At 41.1% G+C, this 21,511-nt stretch overlaps 1 protein-coding gene across 1 annotated transcript in view; it reads right to left on the reverse strand.

Moving 5' to 3' along the window:
* Positions 1 to 21,511, reverse strand: part of ttn.2 (titin, tandem duplicate 2) — a 223,407-nt gene that overhangs the window by 99,368 nt on the left and 102,528 nt on the right. The window contains exons 101-122 of the mRNA XM_079277290.1: positions 19,167 to 20,798; positions 18,650 to 18,700; positions 18,128 to 18,523; positions 17,749 to 18,027; positions 17,022 to 17,291; positions 16,768 to 16,907; positions 16,520 to 16,646; positions 15,182 to 15,448; positions 14,799 to 15,065; positions 14,271 to 14,534; positions 13,403 to 13,542; positions 13,039 to 13,165; positions 12,618 to 12,884; positions 12,191 to 12,457; positions 11,785 to 12,051; positions 10,604 to 10,743; positions 10,385 to 10,511; positions 8,175 to 8,317; positions 2,864 to 2,987; positions 2,346 to 2,612; positions 1,328 to 1,425; positions 1,066 to 1,234 (exon numbers count right to left, since the gene is read on the reverse strand). Coding sequence (XP_079133416.1) covers positions 1,066 to 1,234; positions 1,328 to 1,425; positions 2,346 to 2,612; positions 2,864 to 2,987; positions 8,175 to 8,317; positions 10,385 to 10,511; positions 10,604 to 10,743; positions 11,785 to 12,051; positions 12,191 to 12,457; positions 12,618 to 12,884; positions 13,039 to 13,165; positions 13,403 to 13,542; positions 14,271 to 14,534; positions 14,799 to 15,065; positions 15,182 to 15,448; positions 16,520 to 16,646; positions 16,768 to 16,907; positions 17,022 to 17,291; positions 17,749 to 18,027; positions 18,128 to 18,523; positions 18,650 to 18,700; positions 19,167 to 20,798 — 5,829 coding nt within the window. The remainder of the gene's footprint in view (positions 1 to 1,065; positions 1,235 to 1,327; positions 1,426 to 2,345; positions 2,613 to 2,863; positions 2,988 to 8,174; positions 8,318 to 10,384; positions 10,512 to 10,603; positions 10,744 to 11,784; positions 12,052 to 12,190; positions 12,458 to 12,617; positions 12,885 to 13,038; positions 13,166 to 13,402; positions 13,543 to 14,270; positions 14,535 to 14,798; positions 15,066 to 15,181; positions 15,449 to 16,519; positions 16,647 to 16,767; positions 16,908 to 17,021; positions 17,292 to 17,748; positions 18,028 to 18,127; positions 18,524 to 18,649; positions 18,701 to 19,166; positions 20,799 to 21,511) is intronic.

A 21,511-nucleotide genomic window follows, 5' to 3' on the forward strand; every position in this document is an offset into this window, starting at 1 on the left:
ATACTTATAATAAAACATTTATTAAAACACACAAACTTACCATTTTATAACAAAACACTGTTTTGTTATAATAAAACACATTATATTTTCATATTTAGAAATATGCTTCCTTTAGTTTTAAATCTTTTAAGTGCATTTATTTAGAAAGATATTTCAGTATTTTCATGAAATTTAAATCATGATAATTATATATTACATTTATATATATATTTATACTAGTGCTGGGCAAGTTAACGCTTTATTATCGCATTAACGTATTAATTAATTCACACCGACAATTATTTTATTGCGCGTTAACGCAGTTTTTTAAAATTATTAAGCGACATTTTTAACACAAGAATGCAGCGAGCGGTGAACAGCTGTTTGTGTGGCGTCTCTTCTGTCTCTTCCTGTTTCCTTCACCTACACTCCCCTGGGTCCTAAGTCCCTCCATGTACAGCTCCTTATCGCTGCCGACCGGTCAGCCGGCCGGTTCTTGTGTTAAAAATGTCCGCTTAATAATAAAAAAAAACTGCATTAACACGCGATAAAATAATTGTCGGCATTAATTAATGAATACGTTAACGGGATAATAACGCGTTAACTTGCCCAGCACGAATATATAAATATATATATAAAAAGATGTAATATATATTGTGACGACCCCTCCCTTCCACCAGGGGTCTGTGTCTGTTTCCTCTCGTTGTCTTGCAGGATATTGATCGGCAGCTAGCGAGCCCACCTGAGGCTGCTGGGTCGGTCCAGCTATAAAGGCCTCTCTTCCTCTCCTCTCTGACTCCTGTGTGGAGGACCTGGCTGGTTGCTGCCTTGTTTTGATTGTTTGTTGAGTTTAGTTTAGTTACTGGTTCATTAAATAAATGTGTATTTATTACTTTTAACTCGTCTTGTCTCCCTCATGTTACGACTTTTTGAGCCGGGTCGTGACAATATATATTACATCTTTATACCGTTCAGTTATGTGTTGCATCGCATACGAGTTTTACTCTCGAAGTTCATCTAAAGGTGAGTTAACTTTGACAGGAGGATCCAGACTCATCAATAATAATCAATAAAAGAATTTCTTACCAACGACGGTCAGCATGCCGGAGGATTTGGAGGTTTTAGTGTCACATTCGTATTCGGCCTCATCATCAAACACCGACTTGTGGACGACGAGGACGTGTTGGCGACCTTGAGCGATTATCTCGTACTTCTTCCCCTTTCTGATCTCACTTCCGTCTTTAAACCAGCGGACCTGCAGCGAGACAATAAGAAGAATTGATCTCAGAAACAACATCATCTGAATGTGTCCTTTAGTTCTTATTTCATCAACGACAAACGAACTCACTTTGACGTCCTCTCTGGAAACTTCACACTCAAACCTGGCAGATTCCTTTTCTTTCACTTCCACGTCATAGAGCGGCTTAGAGAACTCGATATGAGGAGCTGAGGACACACAGGATGATTCATTATATATATATATATATATTTATATTATTACATTATATATGTATATATATATATATATTTATATGATATATATATATATATTGTATATATATTTTATATATATATATATGTATTATATATATATATAATATATATATATAATATATATATATATATCATATAAATATATATATAATATATATATATATGTAATACATATATATACATATATATGTATAATATATATATTTTATACATATATATATATATCATTACATCATAGTTCATCAGGATCTCTAACGAGACCACAAGATCTAACGTTCTTGTTGGATCCTTTAACTCCAACAAAAGATTTATTAACTCTCACGAGAGTTTTTTTTGCACCAGTGAACAGGAAGTGACCATATACGGACTGAGGAGTGACGTAGAGACGCCGTATACGTCTCTGGTGTCGACCTGTCAATCAGCGTGTAGCCCCGCCCTAAAGCATCCCCTGCTTCATGGTCTGTGTGACTCTAAATGGACCATAATGTACTAAATGAACATCATGCTGTATTGAAGAAGACTTGAAACTAGAGATTGAAACATAAACTCATGTTCACAATGTTTACTGAGGGAATAAATCAAGAGAGAAGTAGAGTCATTTTCTATAGACTTCTATACAACCAGAGGAGTCGCCCCCTGATGGACACGAGAGAGAATGCAGCTTTAACACGTGAAGCTTTGACTTCACTTTATATATCTGAAGGTTTTTTAGAGGGTCCTTTAAGGAACCCTCTTAAAGAAAGTCGTTACCTTTTTGAGGGATCTGGTCCTGAACTTTAAAGTGGTTTCCTTTGTCTAATAAAGGGTTCCTACATTGAGGAGTCCCTTGATACTAAGAAGGTTCCTTAACTCTTCTATAAACGTGTACTCACGTTCCACATTAAGGAAACAGGAGGTTTTGAAGGCTTTGGCGTCACAAGCGTAGGTCTTTGAGTCGTCCAGAGAGCAGTCGTGGATCACCAGCGCTCTCTTGTATACGTCGACGATCATCTCGTACTTCTTGGTCTTTCTGATTTCCTGTCCGTCTCTGAACCAGCGGACCTCTGCGTTCTCTCTGGAAACTTCACACTCCAGCGTGGCGGTCGCTTCCTCCTCCACCGTCTGGTCCTCCAGAGGCTTGGAAAACTCCACCGCCGGCTCTGAAACATCACAACACACGGGACAGTTGTTTAGTTTTGTTTGTGAAACATAAAACTCAATACAGAACTTCCATTGAAAATCTGGAGTCCAGCAGAACCAGTAGAGTTATCAGAGTCTAATAGAACCAGTAGAGTCATCGGATACCAGAAGAACCAGTAGAGTCATTAGAGTCCAGAAGAACCAGTAGAGTTATCAGAGTCCAGTAGAACCAGTAGAGTCATCAGAGTCCAGAAGAACCAGTAGATCTTACCTTTGACGATGAGGTTGGCCTCAGTCTGGAAGTCTTTGGCGGTGAGTTTAACTTGTCCGGCTTCCTTCAGCCGGACGTCCCTCAGAGTCAAACTATGGACTTTAGCCTCCGCCTTCAGCACCACCTGTTCAACAGAGTCATTACAGGGGTTAAACCTGCCCTGAATACTACCTGTCAGGTTAAACAGAGTCAGTTATAGTGGGGTTTAACCTTTCCTGAACACCACCTACCTAATATGGATTCAGCAGTAGGGCTCTCTGTTGGATGGTCAGTTATGTTTCAGAGAGTCTTTTATAACAGTAATATTATATATTATGTTATTATAATGGTAGCTTATCAGACTGCAGATACATCAGCTGTGGGGTTCCACAAGGAAGCTGCTTAGGCCCCTTTACTGTTTTCACAAATGATCTGCCTCTAGCAATTAAGAAGGCCAGCATGGTGATGTATGCAGATGAAACAACACTATCATAGCACTGCTTCAAATAAACATGAACTAGTAACCATCCTGAACCAGGATCTAGAGAGAGTCTGATTGGGTGAAAGTGAACAAACGAGCCCTGAACATTTCTAAAACTAGCAGTATTGTTTGGCTTAATGGTGACACACAGCTTCACCTGTCGGTGTCAGGTTGAGCTATAGAAGAAAAGGCCAAACTACTGGTGTAGTGCTGGACGAAGAGTTGGTCTGAATGTGAAGGGGCAGAGCTATGACTAGAAAGTGCTCCACTTATTTAACTCTATTGTTCATCAGGTGTTACAGTCCTTGGTCTTTGGTCGTCTGCTATACAGTCACATGGTCAGCAGCAGCTAACAAGGACTTCAATAAACTACAACTGCTTCAAAACAGAGCTGCCAGATTAGCACTAATACAGCATATATGCACTCTCGTCTGTCATGGTTCTCAGTTAATTAAACTCCACCACAGCCTTCTTATGGTTTTCATAAACGTATTTTATCGGACACCTGAATATTTCTTCAACCAGTTACAAAACATATGCAACAGACGTAACCATCACACAAGGAATGCAGCTCAGGTCACTTGATACGTCAAGAACAAACCTAGTTTGTGATTGTACTATTTTAACTTTCTTTGATTGGACTCTTTTAACTTTCTTTGATTGGACTATTTTAACTTTCTTTGATTGGACTATTTTAACTTTCTTTGATTGGACTATTTTAACTTTTTTTGATTGGACTATTTTAACTTTCTTTGATTGGACTATTTTAACTTTCTTTGATTGGACACTTTTAACTTTCTTTGATTGGACTATTTTAACTTTCTTTGATTGGACTATTTTAACTTTCTTTGATTGGACTATTTTAACTTTCTTTGATTGGACTCTTTTAACTTTCTTTGATTGGACTATTTTAACTTTCTTTGATTGGACTATTTTAACTTTCTTTGATTGGACTCTTTTAACTTTCTTTGATTGGACTATTTTAACTTTCTTTGATTGTACTATTTTAACTTTCTTTGATTGTACTATTTTAACTTTCTTTGATTGGACTCTTTTAACTTTCTTTGATTGGACTATTTTAACTTTCTTTGATTGGACTCTTTTAACTTTCTTTGATTGGACTATTTTAACTTTCTTTGATTGGACTATTTTAACTTTCTTTGATTGGACTATTTTAACTTTCTTTGATTGGACTATTTTAACTTTCTTTGATTGGACTATTTTAACTTTCTTTGATTGGACTATTTTAACTTTCTTTGATTGGACTATTTTAACTTTCTTTGATTGGACTATTTTAACTTTCTTTGATTGGACTATTTTAACTTTCTTTGATTGGACTCTTTTAACTTTCTTTGATTGGACTATTTTAACTTTCTTTGATTGGACTATTTTAACTTTCTTTGATTGGACTCTTTTAACTTTCTTTGATTGGACTCTTTTAACTTTCTTTGATTGGACTATTTAAACTTTCTTTGATTGGACTATTTTAACTTTCTTTGATTGGACTCTTTTAACTTTCTTTGATTGGACTATTTTAACTTTCTTTGATTGGACTATTTTAACTTTCTTTGATTGGACTCTTTTAACTTTCTTTGATTGGACTATTTTAACTTTCTTTGATTGGACTATTTTAACTTTCTTTGATTGGACTATTTTAACTTTCTTTGATTGGACTCTTTTAACTTTCTTTGATTGGACTATTTTAACTTTCTTTGATTGGACTATTTTAACTTTCTTTGATTGGACTCTTTTAACTTTCTTTGATTGGACTCTTTTAACTTTCTTTGATTGGACTATTTTAACTTTCTTTGATTGGACTATTTTAACTTTCTTTGATTGGACTCTTTTAACTTTCTTTGATTGGACTATTTTAACTTTCTTTGATTGGACTATTTTAACTTTCTTTGATTGGACTATTTTAACTTTCTTTGATTGGACTCTTTTAACTTTCTTTGATTGGACTATTTTAACTTTCTTTGATTGGACTCTTTTAACTTTCTTTGATTGGACTATTTTAACTTTCTTTGATTGGACTATTTTAACTTTCTTTGATTGTACTATTTTAACTTTCTTTGATTGGACTATTTTAACTTTCTTTGATTGGACTATTTTAACTTTCTTTGATTGGACTATTTTAACTTTCTTTGATTGGACTATTTTAACTTTCTTTGATTGGACTATTTTAACTTTCTTTGATTGGACTCTTAACTTTCTTTGATTGGACTATTTTAACTTTCTTTGATTGGACTCTTTTAACTTTCTTTGATTGGACTCTTTTAACTTTCTTTGATTGGACTCTTTTAACTTTCTTTGATTGGACTATTTTAACTTTCTTTGATTGGACTATTTTAACTTTCTTTGATTGGACTCTTTTAACTTTCTTTGATTGGACTATTTTAACTTTCTTTGATTGGACTATTTTAACTTTCTTTGATTGGACTCTTTTAACTTTCTTTGATTGGACTATTTTAACTTTCTTTGATTGGACTATTTTAACTTTCTTTGATTGGACTCTTTTAACTTTCTTTGATTGGACTATTTTAACTTTCTTTGATTGGACTATTTTAACTTTCTTTGATTGGACTCTTTTAACTTTCTTTGATTGGACTCTTTTAACTTTCTTTGATTGGACTATTTTAACTTTCTTTGATTGGACTATTTTAACTTTCTTTGATTGGACTATTTTAACTTTCTTTGATTGGACTCTTTTAACTTTCTTTGATTGGACTATTTTAACTTTCTTTGATTGGACTATTTTAACTTTCTTTGATTGGACTATTTTAACTTTCTTTGATTGGACTCTTTTAACTTTCTTTGATTGGACTCTTTTAACTTTCTTTGATTGGACTATTTTAACTTTCTTTGATTGGACTATTTTAACTTTCTTTGATTGGACTATTTTAACTTTCTTTGATTGGACTATTTTAACTGTTTCTTTTATATGTTTTGTCCTTTCTGTGGACTCTTAGGGTTTACCTTGCCCTGAGTACTACCTGCCAGGCTTAACAGAGTCAGTTAATGAGAGGGTTTGTACTTGCCTGAACAGCACTTGTCAGGTTTAACATTGTCAGTCATTACAACGGTTTAACCTGCCCTGAACAACCCCTGGCAGGGTCAACAGAGTAATTGTATTAGTAGAGTTTACCTTCCCTGAACATTGTCTGTGATATGGAGACAACACAGAGTCAGAGATTTGGGTTTTTTTTCTGCCTGACAGGTGTCCAGCATACACTCAAGAGTCAGCCATACACAAGAGTCGTCATATAATTTTGTTTTTCATCCCTTCACATTGTCTGTGAGTTTCACAAGACACAGAGTTGAGCTGAAGTTTTGGGTTCTCGGGTCTGCAGCACATGCATGGTGAGTCAGCTGATCCCCGACAGCTAGAACGACTGCAGGCAGCTGCTCTCCTTCCCCCGATTTAAACAGCATGACCTTTGACACCTGAAGGCTGGTTTTACCTCCACAGACTGTATTTCACACCGAGCCCACAGAAACATAATCCACCGAAGAGAAATTAAACATTCGGTGTTTATGACATATTTACCTTTTTGGTCTTAAGAATAACAACACAAACAAGAACAATTATCTGTATTTAGTTTTAATATTTTAAAAACCTTTCAGATTGTTTGTCATGGATCATTTTTTGTTGTTGGTTTCAACATTAAACTTATTGTTTGTGTGAAAAGTACGTTGTGATTGAGACAGATTGAAATAAAAGCACTGATGCTTCTTCAGGTCTGCAGACAGATATTATCTGACTTTTTATTATTTTCAGCCGATAAAAGACCAAACTGTGTTTTTCTTTGGTCAGTGTTCACGTGTGAGTCAGAGTTGCTCAGCAGCTCCTGTTGTTTCCTCTGAAGACTTTAGTTTAAGGTCTCGTAAACATCAATCAAAAGTACATTTCACTTTATGAAACTAAATCTGTGGCTCAACAAACTGTTTCATAGTTTTATTTTCTGTGCATCATTAAAGCACCAAAGCTTTATTTGTTCCCTGATTCTGTTGTTTTAAACTCTTTGAACTGGAAGGTGTAATAATACATTTATAAATGATTTAGTTCAGATGTCTTTGTTCTGTCAGTAATAATAGATTTCACGTTGGTTACATTCATATTTATCTTTAGTTTTAACCATAATCTTACATCAAATCTATGACTTTACTTCTTAAGAATAAATCTTTGATGGAAACAAAAGAAGCAGTAGTTTCTGTTTGCGCTGCGTCACAGTTAACCTGTTTATTTACTCACTTTATCTGTAATATTGTAAGAAAACGGATTTTTTAAACCAGCTGCAGCAGCTCGTCGACTATGTAACATGCAGTAAATGTCAGAGAGACTTTGAGTGTCATCCGACACCTTCAGAGTTCTTCGGTTTCATCTGATAATCAAACTAATCCCTCAGAGTACCGCCTCTTATTTCAGCCTGAAAACAGTAAAAAAATCACTTCCTGCTCCTCTGTGGTGTGATTTTAAAACTCAAGCTGTCAAACTGCTCCTGTTGCCACCTGCCCTGCGCCTCCGTTAAAAATAACCCTGTGGAAATGCTTGCAGGGCAGAAAAAGCTGCGCTACACGGCGTTCTCTCAATACTAGGATCGAATGCTCAGCTGGAATCCTGAACCTCCAGCAGCAGCAGGCCCTTATATGAAGACAGAGCTGGACCTGCAACAGAGAACCTGAACATTGGGTACAAAGAGGACCCTGGATCTGGACCAGAACCAACCCACGAGGCCCTCCGGACCCCCCCCCCCCCCCCCGAGGAGGAGGTCTGTCTGCATGCCAACAGGTGTTGTGTGTCAGGAAGTGAGTGGTGCTTTGTTTTGAGGACTCAGGTGTGTCAGTACTTACTCTGTCGCTCGGTTCCAGCTTGGAACCCTCCAGGAACCACTCGACAGCGATGCCCTCGTAGGACAGCTCACACTCGAAGGTGGCGGTCTCCCCTGCGGTCACGGTGGCGTCGTTCAGGGGTCTCGCCAGGCCGATGACTCGGGCTTTGGATTGGGGAGAAGACATGATTAGTCCCCCCCCCGAAACAGGTCAATAGATCCAAAAAAGAGAGAATAATCCTCAGCGGCTCGTCCTCATGGTGTGGCTGAGCTGAAGGTGGACACCCTCAGGACAACTGCAGACGGACACCCTGGTGACTCGGCGTTGGGGGGCTAGCTCATTAGCATGCGACCTGCAGGAAACCAGTGAGGGACGGGGTCGCGTCCTCCTCCCTGCCAATCACTGCCAACCTGCTCTAGATAAGGCATGCGGCTTCTCAAATAACCGAGGGCCCCGATTGGCTGAGAGTCCGCTTCTGCCAAACCTATCAGGGGGGGGGATTCAATCTGCTCCTGTCAGTCAACAGGCTGACATTTTTTCCTGGAAAAGGAGAATGTGGAGCTCCTCGCAGGAGTTACCTAACGTCACGCTGCAGGAAGGCCGAGAGCCGTCATGTGACCGCCGTGCTCTGAGGTCCAGCACGTCGCTGCAGATCAACGCGCTGCATCGACTGTTTACAGCCGGCTTCCTCACATGCCTCATCGAAAGCCTCTTAATCACAGACAGTTAACGGCCAACTGTGACGGACAGCTGACACACGTTTACTTCATCTGGATCTGCTCGTTCAGGAGCACCACACTGATCCGGGTCTTTATTGGAAATGTAAGAGTTCAGATTTAATGGTCACGATTCATTTTCAGATCTAATTTAGAGCCACCGATCCCTTAACTGTGAAGCTTTACCTGTTCTGCCTCAGCATCGAATGCTACATTTAAACACTGATTGTTGAAGATATGCAGCATATCACGGACATAACAAATAAATAAATAACGGAACAAGAGGAAATTCAAATTCAGAGAAATGTTACAAGAATTTACTAGAAAGAAAAGGTGAATATTCTCAGAGATTTAAGTCATAAACTACGAGTACAACGCTCACACATCTTCTAGTATAAACTCAAGTATTGTTGTGTTTTTGGTCAAAGAACCTCCCGGCTCCACTATGGTAGGATGGATTAACGTCTTCACACCGTTAAATAACATAAAGACAAATGTTCTGATGTTCTTTTATGAACATCAATAAATACAAAGATCATTTAGATGTTTTACACTTTTACGAGTTTTTCTCGCATAAACGTAGGACTTTATTCGAATTAATATCGTAATATAATAAACGGATTTACCTAAAAGGCCCTGATACATCGTGATCTGAAGAAGGTCATTTGTTCTTTACTCATTTTATCTTTTATTCATAAGTGTTACAGAGTCAAAAACTCTTATCCTTCTATCTATCTATCCATCTCTCGAATTACATTAAACTGAAACAATATTAAAATGTTTTAGCTTGTAGATCTTCTGGAGGACATGGGGGGGGCTATGCTAATTATTTAGTTTATGAATTAATCTGTTTACCTTTTTTTTGCTCAGAGTTAGATGCTTAGATTGAGGTCTCTCATGTTTACATTTAATATGATTCGTTAGCCTAGCATAGCATAGATACTGGGAACAGGGGGGAGCAGCTAGCATAACCTCAAACTGGATTATGTGTTAACATTTTTAGTGAATATCTTTTTAAGAAAATGTTTATATTTTAATAAATATGTTTCATCATCTTTCCTCACTTATGTGCCTCATCATTGATTAGATACGACAAAGTTCAGTTTTACCCAGAAATCAACAGTGAGTGAAGAGGTGGTGATGTATGGAAGCTCGCTGGGACTTTATCGTAAATTTAGTTTTCAAGTTAAACATTCTGATTTTAGTAAAGTCCTCTTTGGGCTTCCAGAGCTTCTAAAAACTGATAAAGATGAAACTTTTTCCCTCTCAGCCAACCAATCAGGACACAGCAGACGACAGGTTTGATGTTTCTCACGTCTACATGTGAACTACATGTGAAGAGCTACAATCTGGTGAATCAGGGAGCAGTAACTGTAAATGTTGAGCGGAGGATCAGAGTCCAAACAGAAACCAGAGTGTCGTCTGCAAAGAGGCGGACTTTCCTGGATTTCAAGCCGACTGCAAACAAATGTTTTCAAAACTGTCTGTTGTTTGTGTCAGTGTTATTTCTGTCACCTTTGACCCTGAGCTGAGCTGAGGATTTGGCATTCGCTGCAGAGAAGTCTACACTTCCGGCCATGTCCATTTTGCAGTTGAAGAGGATCAACATGTGTCGGGATCCCTCTTCCTTGATCTCCACATCCTGAGAACAAAAGAGAATCCACCGTTCAAACAATCAGAAGAATCACTTCATCTCAAACTGAACGCTCTTCACAGGATGAAGTGGAATCTTACAGGAGACGGGTGGAGCATCTCTCCTTTCAGTTTCCAGGTAGAGTGAAGATCCTCCTCTGAAATCTCCGTCTCAAACTTGGCCGTCTCGGTCTCGGTGACCTCCACGCTGTAAAGTGGGCGGACGACCTTGATGTCACGCTCTGCAGAGGTTTTAAAAAAACAGTTAGAGAAAAACCAAAGAGGAGCTGAAACCCGCCAGAGAAAACACAGAAGCATCGAGTAAGAACAGTTTCATGTTGTCGTGTACAGTGAAACACAGTGTTGTGTCTCATGAGGACAAACAGTGAAGACATGAGACGCTCATTCAGAGCGACTTACAGTTTGTGCAAAAACAGAAGACATTGAGTAACTCCAGACCTATAAAACATCTGAACACTGTCAACAGGTACTCTATACATGTCTTATAACTCCATGTTTATGAAGACATTTATGAATTATGTTCATCGATTTGTCCGACCAGAAAGGATCAAAATGTCTTTCTGTCAGCTGTGAAAATAGAACTAACATTAGAACTTCTTTATCAGTATTGTTTCTATTATTATTGTTGGTAGCAGCAGAAATTAATAATAACAATAATTATTGCCACATTAACAAAAAGTTTAGTTTTATAACTTGATTGTGAAATTTATATTTATATATATATAAATATATATATAAAGGTGTGATTAACACTTATAGACAATAGTTTGCATTCAATTTCAAACGTTGTAAATATTCAAACACATTTACAGACAGTTTGAGCTCCTGCCTGCTTTTATTATTTATTTAATTTGGAATATAATCTATTTTAAATCATCATCATTTTGCATTAACTTAAGAGAACTAGACGTCTTGTGCAGGAAAGATGGTTGAAATTGCACCATGAAATCTCCTGTAAAATATAAATCAATAAAAATAAGAAGATAACAAATGTACATGAGTATGATATGAATATCATAAGATGTATATGAACGCTCTTATGAACATGAGTGAAGAGACATTCACAGATTTATGTCTCCATCATTTCTTCAGAGTTCATATTGGTGTTTCTATACAAGTACAATCAGGCAGAGTGAGAGAACAGTGATGGAGGATGGATGGGAGATGAGCCCAGAGAGGAGGCGGGTTTCGGTCAATGGTGGTGGGCGGGGCCAGTCCTGACTGGGGTCTGGGTGGAGGGTCCTCATCGCAGCAGGTATTACCTTCGATGTTCAGGTCGGCGGTGGTTTTGTCGGTGCCACAGTCGCAGGTGAACGCTCCCATGTGGCTCTTGGCCGCCTTCTTGATCACCAGCATTCGCTTCTTGCCGTCCGATTGGAGGAAAATGTTCTTGGAGGGAAAGATTTCGTTGCCGTCTTTGAACCACCGGACCTCGGCGGCGGCCTTGCTCAGCTCACAGGACAGAATGACCTCGTCCTTCTCGACGGCGGTGTAGTTCTGGAGCCGCACCGCAAAGTACAAGTCGCCCTCTGCAAGAAGACACGTAACAAAATAAACCAGTAACAACCAGCAGCAGTTTAGAAACATGGGAGGCCAAAAAAGTCATCAATACTGAGGTCAAGTCTTCGGTATCATTTCTGAGAATTTACACCTCAAAATGACACTGACCGAGCACGGTGAGCATGGCCTCTGAGGTCTTGCCCATTGCCTCCACTTTGATCATGGAGGTGTCATCGATGGTGACCTCCTTGAAGGCCAGCGTGTGGACTTTCCCGTCCTCAGACATGTGCACCACCTTGCTGGGGTGCAGACGGACATCGTTTTTGTACCAGACCACCGGGATCTTTTCGTGAGAGAGTTCCACGCTGAACTCGGCCGTTTCGCGCTCCTTCACGGTCACGTCCTTAATGGGTTTGATAAATTCGAGGCGAATACCTGACAAAGAAATTATACATATATATATATATACATGAAGGCAATTAATATAGAGTTGGACACAGTTGAAAAAGATATGAACACATACAGATGATAACGGTGACGATGTGTTTAAAAGGCCCAGAACACATCACACCGTTCCTGCCTAACAACCATTTACCTTTGATAATCAACTTTCCAGACGTCCGTTTATCTTCAGCCTCAAACATGTATTTGGCTTCGTCTTCGTATCTGGCAGATTTTACAATAAGAGTGTGTCTCTTTCCGTCCACCAGGAGTTCAAACTTATCATCGTTTGACAACTCCTGAGATCCCTTCAGCCAGCGGAAGCTTTTGGGCTCTCTAGAAATTTCCAGCTCAAACTTTGCCTCGTCCTTTTCGTACACGTGCACGTCGGTCAGCGGTGTAATGAATGAGACCGGGACCTCTGTTGATTCAGACAGATATACAGCCGGTATCAAGGTTTCATTCTGCAGCGACCCATCAAACTACGACAAGATCTTAAAAGGAACCAGTGTGCTCCAGCTTCTTCATTTTCAAAGAGCGTGTGCCCGTTAAGACTTTGCACAAGAAAAGCTCACCCTTCACTTTCAGGTTAGTAGAACTCTTGGCGTTGGCGGCGGTAAACGCCACCTCGCCGGTTTGAGGCACTTTGCAGTTGTACAACACCAGCGTGTGTTTGGCACCGTCCTCCACAATCTCAACATCCTGCAGACGACCGACAGACTTTTCAGTATATGAAAACACGAGGATTCAAAGAAAAAAGGCCCTCTGGTCAACCCACTTTCATTTGTTAGCTAACAAGAGATCAAACATCGTCATGATTCACATCTCAACCCTGAGGTTTGACATGTGACGTCACATCGAATCCCAAATCAAAATGAAAGTGAATCAAAACCAAAGGTCAAGAGAATATCTGCTGAGGTGTTATTTGAAGAGACGTACGGCGGATGGACTGAGGACTTCTCCGTTCAGTTTCCATTGGCCGTGGACGTCGTCCTCACTGAGCTCCACCTCAAATCGAGCGGTCTCTCCATCAAACACCTCAACGCCGTACACCGGCCGAACCACCTTGATGTGGCGAGCTGACGTTTAACACAGGGGACAAAAATTCTCACTGAAGACGTTCAGACAAACTTGACATTATTACAAAAACACAGTCCATACGAATACAAATATGTAAGACAACAGACGGGCACAGACACTAAACAGAAAGCTCCTTTATTGTGCAACCTTTTCATAGGACCATAGAAAACCAAATGACCTTCCAGTGTCGTCAATTCTTTCGGACACATCAGGGCACATCATTGCCAAAGAGTAACGTCTGAGGAGATCTTTTGGTTCTATATGGACCTACTACAGTATTCAGGTGCCACAGTTCTTCAGAATATACTGAATAACTATAAAGGGGTTTGTTTCTTCACAGAGGGGGTGGTTCTGGTAGGGGAACCATGATGACCCTTCAAAGCACATAAAGAGACGGACAAGAGTTACGGTGGAAGAACACTACAGGAGAGGACTGATCTCCAGCATTAGGGCGATAATCAAGGGAGAAATTCACCGGAGCATCCGTCTCCGAAAAACCCTTTGACTCTTGTAGTGTGTTTCTACCGTTTTCATGAGGGTGGAGTGATGGGAGAGGGACCACATACAGGTGATGACAGTGGTAATTAAGAGGTGATGGAAAAACTGCAACAAGAAAGGTGGCGATGGGTCTCGAGGTTTGGTTAGGAGGCGGTGCAGATGAAGGGTGCGCTACAGAGGTGTGCGAAGCAGGAGGAAGTTGCCTCAAAACTAATTCTTTTGTTTTTACCTTCAATGTGAAGTGTTGCCGTTGTCTTGTCGGTCCCACAATCACATACGTACTGTCCTTTGTCTTTGTCCCCGACTTTCTTGATGACGAGGGATCTGCGTTTGCCCTCAGCCTTAATGGCCACCACCTTAGAGGTCTTGATCTCGGCCTCGTTGTGGTACCACATGACATCCACGTCTTTGCTGAGCTCGCAATCTAGAACCACCTGGTCTTTCTCCACCGCGGTGTAGTCCTGCAGCTTAACTGTGAAGTACGCATCTCCCTCTGGAATGGGGACATTTTTTGGGTGACTCTCAACACATATACAACATGTGAACTACACACAAACAACACATGTACAACATCAGTACTACACATACATATATATGGTCCAAGGCAAACAAAGAACAAGACAGTCAAACAAGACAAGGAACACAAACGCACGACATAGAAGACAGTAAAACGTCTTCTATGTCACACAAGAGTGACACAAACATGGACAAATAGCTGTGAGGGAAGAAGAAGACAGATGGATTCATCATGGTTTACCTATGACCGTCAGGTTGGCCATGGAAGGAATTCCTTTGGCCTCGGCCTTAATCTGGCAAGTATCATCTAGAGTCACTTGCTTTATTTCCAGCACGTGTTTCTTTCCGTCCACGTGAGTGACCACCGTTCTGCTCGGGTGGATTTTGACATCGTTCTTGTACCAGGTGACGGGGATGTTCTCGTGAGAGAGCTCCAGCTCAAAACGAGCCATGTTGCCTTCCTTCACAGTTTGGTCCTTTATCGGCAAGATAAATTTGAGCCTAATACCTAAAGTTGTATTAGTAAAGCATATCCAAGTGAGTTAGTTTGAAAGAGGAGTGAACCAACTCAATGGAGTCATAATGATAATAATAAAGGTCCGGTAGTGGTGGTCCAGCACTTACCCTCCACTGTGAGTCTAGCTGTGGATGTTTTGCCCAAAACCGCAATTGTATATTCATCCTCGTCATCAAATTCACAGCAGTTTATGATCAGCATGTGCTTCTTTCCATCATCAATGATGTCATACTTTTGGTCTGTGGTGATGACGTCGGCGCCTCTGTGCCACATGACCTTAGAGACATCCTTCGTGATGGTGCATTCAAACTTAGCCTGTTTCTTTTCAGGCACAGAAATGTCCTTCAGCGGGACAACAAAGTCCATTTCGATTTCTGGGTTTAAAAAGGTGACACAGGTACAGAACACATCAACAACACGACAAAACACAACAACAGGTGCAACAGACGACAGCCAGTGGCCAGTTTACTGGGTTGTACCCCTCTATGGAATCCTACCAAAGGGATATCGGCTGTATTTATGTGAAACACCCACAATGTTCTGGTTGCAGACTAGATTGTGGCTCATTGATGGTACACACAGTTAATCCCATCATATCCAAAAGAAAATCCAGTGGAAAAATCTTCAGGTTGTGCAGGTCGTCGGAGCAAAACAGCGTCTTTGCGTTCCTGGGATCGTTCACAAAGAACAGCCTTCTTTGGAGCATGACGGTGAAGGACTCTGAAGAGCTGCCATGTCTTGCTGGTAAAAAGCGTTTTTCACGAAACGTTCAACAAAGCTCTCGTCATGAGGAAGGACCAGTCCATCATCTCGTCCAGCTGCCACCAAATTCTGAATTCAGCTTCATCAGGATGTGACCAGAATCTTCATTCTTCAGGCCAACTCGTCTTTCTGCACCAGTTACCTCCTGTTTGACCATCTGACTGATTTAATGTTGATTAAATCAGATACTTACAGAACTCCATGATCTGCTGCTAAATGTCAGTGATTTCGTGTCTGGTGCAGGGACCCAGTCATGAGCATGGTGTTGGTTTCAATAATAAACTGGCCACTGAACGTCAACATCAAATACTTCACCACAGACGATACAGATTTACGATTGACCATCGTCAACAACAGACATTTGAACAAACGACAGATAAAACATTTTCCTTTGGACAGACAACAGATAAAACACACCGGACACCATTTAGATCGTAGGAAATAGTTGATTTCACACCAAAATTGCTCTTCTTCTTTCCGGCCTGCACGTCGTCTCAAAAAATGCCCCAAATAATGAATTTAACTCTTCAACCCTCTTAAATAAAGATCTAAGGTCTGCTTTTACGTGCCGTAAAGCTTTATTTAAATTCCCACAGACCTTACTTCTTTATTTTTTACAGCTAATATCCTAAAGTCATGGTACATTTGTAACTGCGGTCCCAGATACCAGAAGTAATTCTTACCTCTGACATTGAGCATTGCGCTGGTTATGGCGTTAAGAGCCTGGTAGGACACCTCTCCGGCCTGATGCACCTGGCAGTTTTTCAGAGTGAGTCTACGCACCCCACCCTCCATTTGGATGTCGCACGTCTGGTGAATACATCACAGCACATTTATATCAATAAAGTAATGAAAATGGCCATGCAAAAGTAGAAATACATGCATTAAGAATCGTAACATTTTGTACACAAACAAGTCCATGAAGTCATACCGGGGATCTGATCAAAACCTCTCCTTTGAGCTTCCATTCTCCTGGAACATCCTCCTCAGAGATCTCCGTCTCAAACACGGCATCTTCCTTCTCGACCACCTCAACGCTGGCCAGGGGCTTCAGGATCTCTGCCTCCCGCTCTGAGAAAGAGATTTGAATTAGTACTCATAGATATCAACCAAATGATAGAAGGATAGATAAAAGTGTTAGAGGGGCTGAAGTTCAAAGGAAGGAAAGTAGGTAGATGGATAAACCTCCAAGTGTGAGCTTGGCAGTGTAGACGCGTCCTTCCACCTCCAGGGCGTATTCTGCTACGTCCTCGGGCTGACAGTTCTTGATGGTGAGCGTCAGCTCCTTTCCATCCTTCTTTATCTCCACCTTGTCAGAAGGAGTGACCTCGGTCTCTCCTTTGAGCCACTTCCAGTTGGGGCTTTCCTTGAAGAGCTCACATTTAAATGTAGCAGCAGCCTTTGGCTTCACATGCTGGTTTCTCAGTGGTTTCACAATCCAATCTTTGATGATTTCTATTGGAGTAGAACATTAAAGCATTAAAGACACGATGTGTACCATTAATATACTAAATATAAGATGCAGACTAAGGCAGGGCAGAGGAAATAAAACAGGATTAGTCTTGGATTATCTGACTTCAAGCAGTTTTCTGACATTACTGCAGTTTGAAGTGAAGCTTAAGGAGAGAAATTCAAGGTTTCTCCTAATCTGAATTTGCAATGTCCAAGATGTGAATATGATTATCTGAATTTAGCTGCAGGTTACTCACTGACATCTACTTCTGGACATCAAGATGTAAAACATTGTTCAGAAGACTTTAAATATATTGTTGCATATCATCAGCGTAGTATGACATGTTATTTTAAATAGCAATGGGCCACAAACAAAACAAGCCATTCCTGTCCAAATCTAGAGCTGCATACAGTCCACAGGAATCACTGGATTGATGTATATGTTCAATATTGTGCTCACCAATGACTTTGACATTCGTTGCAGTCTTTACATCTTCCTGGTTGGCCACTTCACACGAGTAGAGCCCCGTCTCGGCCTCAGTGGTGTTCTGGATGGTCACGGAGTGCTGCATACCGATGATGTTGATCTGAATCTTGCCGGCCTGTTTCTTCAGGAGCTCTCCGTTCCACTTCCATATCACATCTCTCTCTTTGTTCAACTCACAGGTCAGATACAGAGGCTGACCCTTCATAGCTGAAGTCTCCTCCTCCAGCTCTCTGATCCACTTCACAGGTAACTCTGTGTGGAGATTAAACAAACAAAGCAATCAGCTATTTGACTACTGGTACTATTTCTGGTCTTCACAACACCAAGTATCTTTGGTTTTATTGTTAAGTACCTTCAACAATGAGCTTGGCTGTGCATGATATTTCCTTGCCGGCGTTCTTGGCTACACAGGTGTATTCACCGGTGTCGGCCAGCTGCACATCAATAATGTTCAGCTTGCGATCTTTGCCGTCAGAGGTGAACTTGTGTTTGGGATCCTCTCGCAGGTTACAGTCGCCTTTCATCCACGAGGCGATGGCGGTGGAGGGCGAGACCTCACACTCGAACACGGCAGACGAGCCGATGGACTCGGCTTCCTGCAGCACGATGTCCTGAATCTTCTTGATGAACTTCAGGGGTACGGCTTTGAGTTTGAATCCCGCGAAGGGTTCCTCTGGTGGCGACGGGCCCTTTCCACCGGGCTTCAGGCCGCGGCCCCGGCCTTCTCCAGGGGACGGGGTCTGCTTGGCTAGAAATAGAATCATTCAAGAGAATGAATTGACGTTTTGGATTTCAAGAAGAGTTCTGTGGCATCACCAAAAAGGATGTAGAACATAACAGGTTTTTTTTGTTGAAAATTCATAGGTTTACTTACGTTTCAGCCCTCTACCTCTACCTCTTCCTGCTTCTTCTGCTGGTTGTCCCTCTGTTCAGAAACAATTCAAATGAATTTTGCTGCACACACTGTGATCATATGTCAATGTGCTGGGAGATATGTAAAGTCCACGCGGATGGATTGGTGAATATGAAGTGATGGTAAATATATGAAATAATGATTTTACACCATGAAGAGATGGAATAAGGAACCGAAGTTAAAGATGGTATGAGAACACATGTTGGACTGATGGGAATGGAAAGATATTAAAATGACAGACGCACAAATAACAACACAGAAATGATGGAAAGTTATGGATATGACCAGACAGTTTGACAAACAGAATGATAATTAACATAAACACAAGAAGGAGATGGCATAAATCGCATCACACTTAAGATACGATGAAGAAGAGACGATTATGATGGAGGCATGATGGTAGAAATGGGTAGAGATTATCAGGAGCATGAAGAAATGTTTTTTCTCAGCCATTTTTAGGGGCTGCCCACCATCTCACCTCTCCTGGTGACCCCTGGAACCTCGAGAGCTCCTTCCTCTCCTTCACCCTCCCAGTCTTCAGAGCCATAACTGTCCCGGGGAACCAACTCCCAGCCCCAGGCCTCTTCTTCCTCCTGCTCCGCCTCTTCCTCGGCTTCCTCTTCGAACACCTCCTCCTCCGGCTGGGTGGCGACCTTCTTCATCTGGACGGCTCCAGGAGAGACCTCCTTCACCAGAGGGATCCTCCCTTTGACGGGCTTAGCCGGTTCTGCAGCCTCCTCCGGCGACGGCTTCTTCGGGACCTTTTTGAGAGTAACAGCTTCGACAGAGTCTCTCGGTGAAACCGTTTTAGGAATCCTTTTGAGTTTATCAATACTCGGCATCTTCTCAACAGGGACTGCTTCTTTGAGCTTCTCAACTTTTGGAGATGGAGTCTTCTTCAGCTCAACTTTCTTGAGCTGTGCCAAGGGCTTCAGAGCCACTTCTTCTTTCTCCTCTTTCGCTTTGGGCGTGACTCCCTTCTTCAGCTGCAGAGGTTTGGGCACCTCAGGAACCTTTTCTGGTTTCTTTACAGAAACCGGCACAGGAGACACCATCTTCTCTGCTGGAACCGCCTCTACCACCTTCTCCGGCTTCTTCTCTGGAGCTTCTGGGATCTCGGGTTTCTTCGGCATAACCTCTGCCTCTCGTTCTTTTGGCTTTTCGTCTGGACTTGTGCGGCGGCGGCGCTGCAGTTCATCAGCTGGCTTCTTCTCTTTCTCCTCTGCTGGTTTCTTCTCAGGCTCTTCTGCAGCCTCTTTGGAAGGCCTGGAGAAGGGCTTCAGCTTGACGCTCTCTGTCTCTTGTTCCTGTGGTGGGATTTTCTTCACCTTGGTGGGTGCTTTGACCTCCTCAGGCTCTTTCTCTGGAGTTTTCTTCTTATCTACTGGTTTTGGCACCTTGGCTGGCGGTTCCTTCACCTCTGGAGGAGCTTTCTCTGGTTTCTCGGGAGGTTCTTTGGTTTCCACCTCTTTGGGGATCCTCTCTAGCTTCTGGAAAGGTACCGCATCCCTGTCTGGCCTCTCCTTCTTGTCCTTCTCTGGCTCCTCAGCTGGTTTAACAGGCTTTTCAAATGGTTTTAGTTTGACTACCTCTGCTTCAACCTCATCTGAAGGCAATTTTTTCACTTTCTTCAAGGCTACACTCGGCGGAGCAGGTTCCTCTTCCTTCGGTGCCTTGGGAGTTTTCTTCAGAGAAATCTTGTCTTCTGGTTTCTCCTCTGTTGGGATGGGTTTCAGGCGGGTCCATGCATCTTTAGGAGCTTCTTTCTGTTCCTGTTCTTTAGGCTTCACAATTTCTGGCTTTTTCACCACATCTGCTTTCTCTCGAGGTTTCCTCTCCTCTGCAGGTCTCCTGGTGGCGACGGACATCTCAACAGCTTCTTCTCTGTGCACCAACTCCTCAACATCAAAGACTGTGGTCTTGGTGACTTTCTGAGGTTTTTCCTCTTCTTCAGTCTCTTTATGTGGAACTGATGGAATCTTCTTCAGTTTGATAATCTCCTGCTCCTCTTCCACTTCCTTTATCACTCTGGTTGTTTTCCTCAAAGTGGGAATCTCAAACGTACCCTCCACTTCCGTGTGAATTTTTCCTTTTTTCTGCAGAAGAATTTCTAAGGTACCAAAGGTTTGACGTTACTTATTGACACACAACTAACGACAACAAACAAACACACACATATTCTCATAGTAATCATTTAGAAAAAGAGAAAAAAAACATAGAAATAGAAAAAAATAAATCAAAACATCCTATTCCCAATTATTTTGAAATAAAACGAATTAAAATAAGAATACAGGAGGTGTGATTGCATTGCTGCTGATTGATGTATACTGTATGTACTGCAGTAAAGTGATGGTAAAGCTGAGCTCCTACCTTTCTTGACTCCTCCTGGTGCTTGGACGGGTCCTTTGGTTTCATCTAATACAGAAGTATAGTTCAGAAAATTGTTAATTAGGTAATTTAGTCACAAAGAGCATTTCAACTGATTTAAAAATGGAAAGACCTTACCAGACACATTCAGAAATAAGTCAATGTTCTAATACAGAATGAGGATGACATATGGGATGAAGTGATGGAAATGCAGAGCAAAGTAATCCAGTATCACATTAGTGGAATAACATAAGAAATATGTAAAGACAACAGGCTACAATGAAGTGGCCGAGGACACATGTGGCATGCTCGAGTTCAAGCAAAATGAATTAACCACAAAAAACACAACACACAACATGAAAGTGTTCTGCTGTTGCAGGTCTAAAGGTCATAGCGACCAGAATAAGACCGACTAACAATCAACAACAACACATGGGCGGCTATGTAGTCCAACAA

Source organism: Melanostigma gelatinosum (assembly GCF_949748355.1).
Source record: "Melanostigma gelatinosum genome assembly, chromosome: 10".
Classification (NCBI taxonomy): Eukaryota; Metazoa; Chordata; class Actinopteri; order Perciformes; family Zoarcidae; genus Melanostigma; species Melanostigma gelatinosum.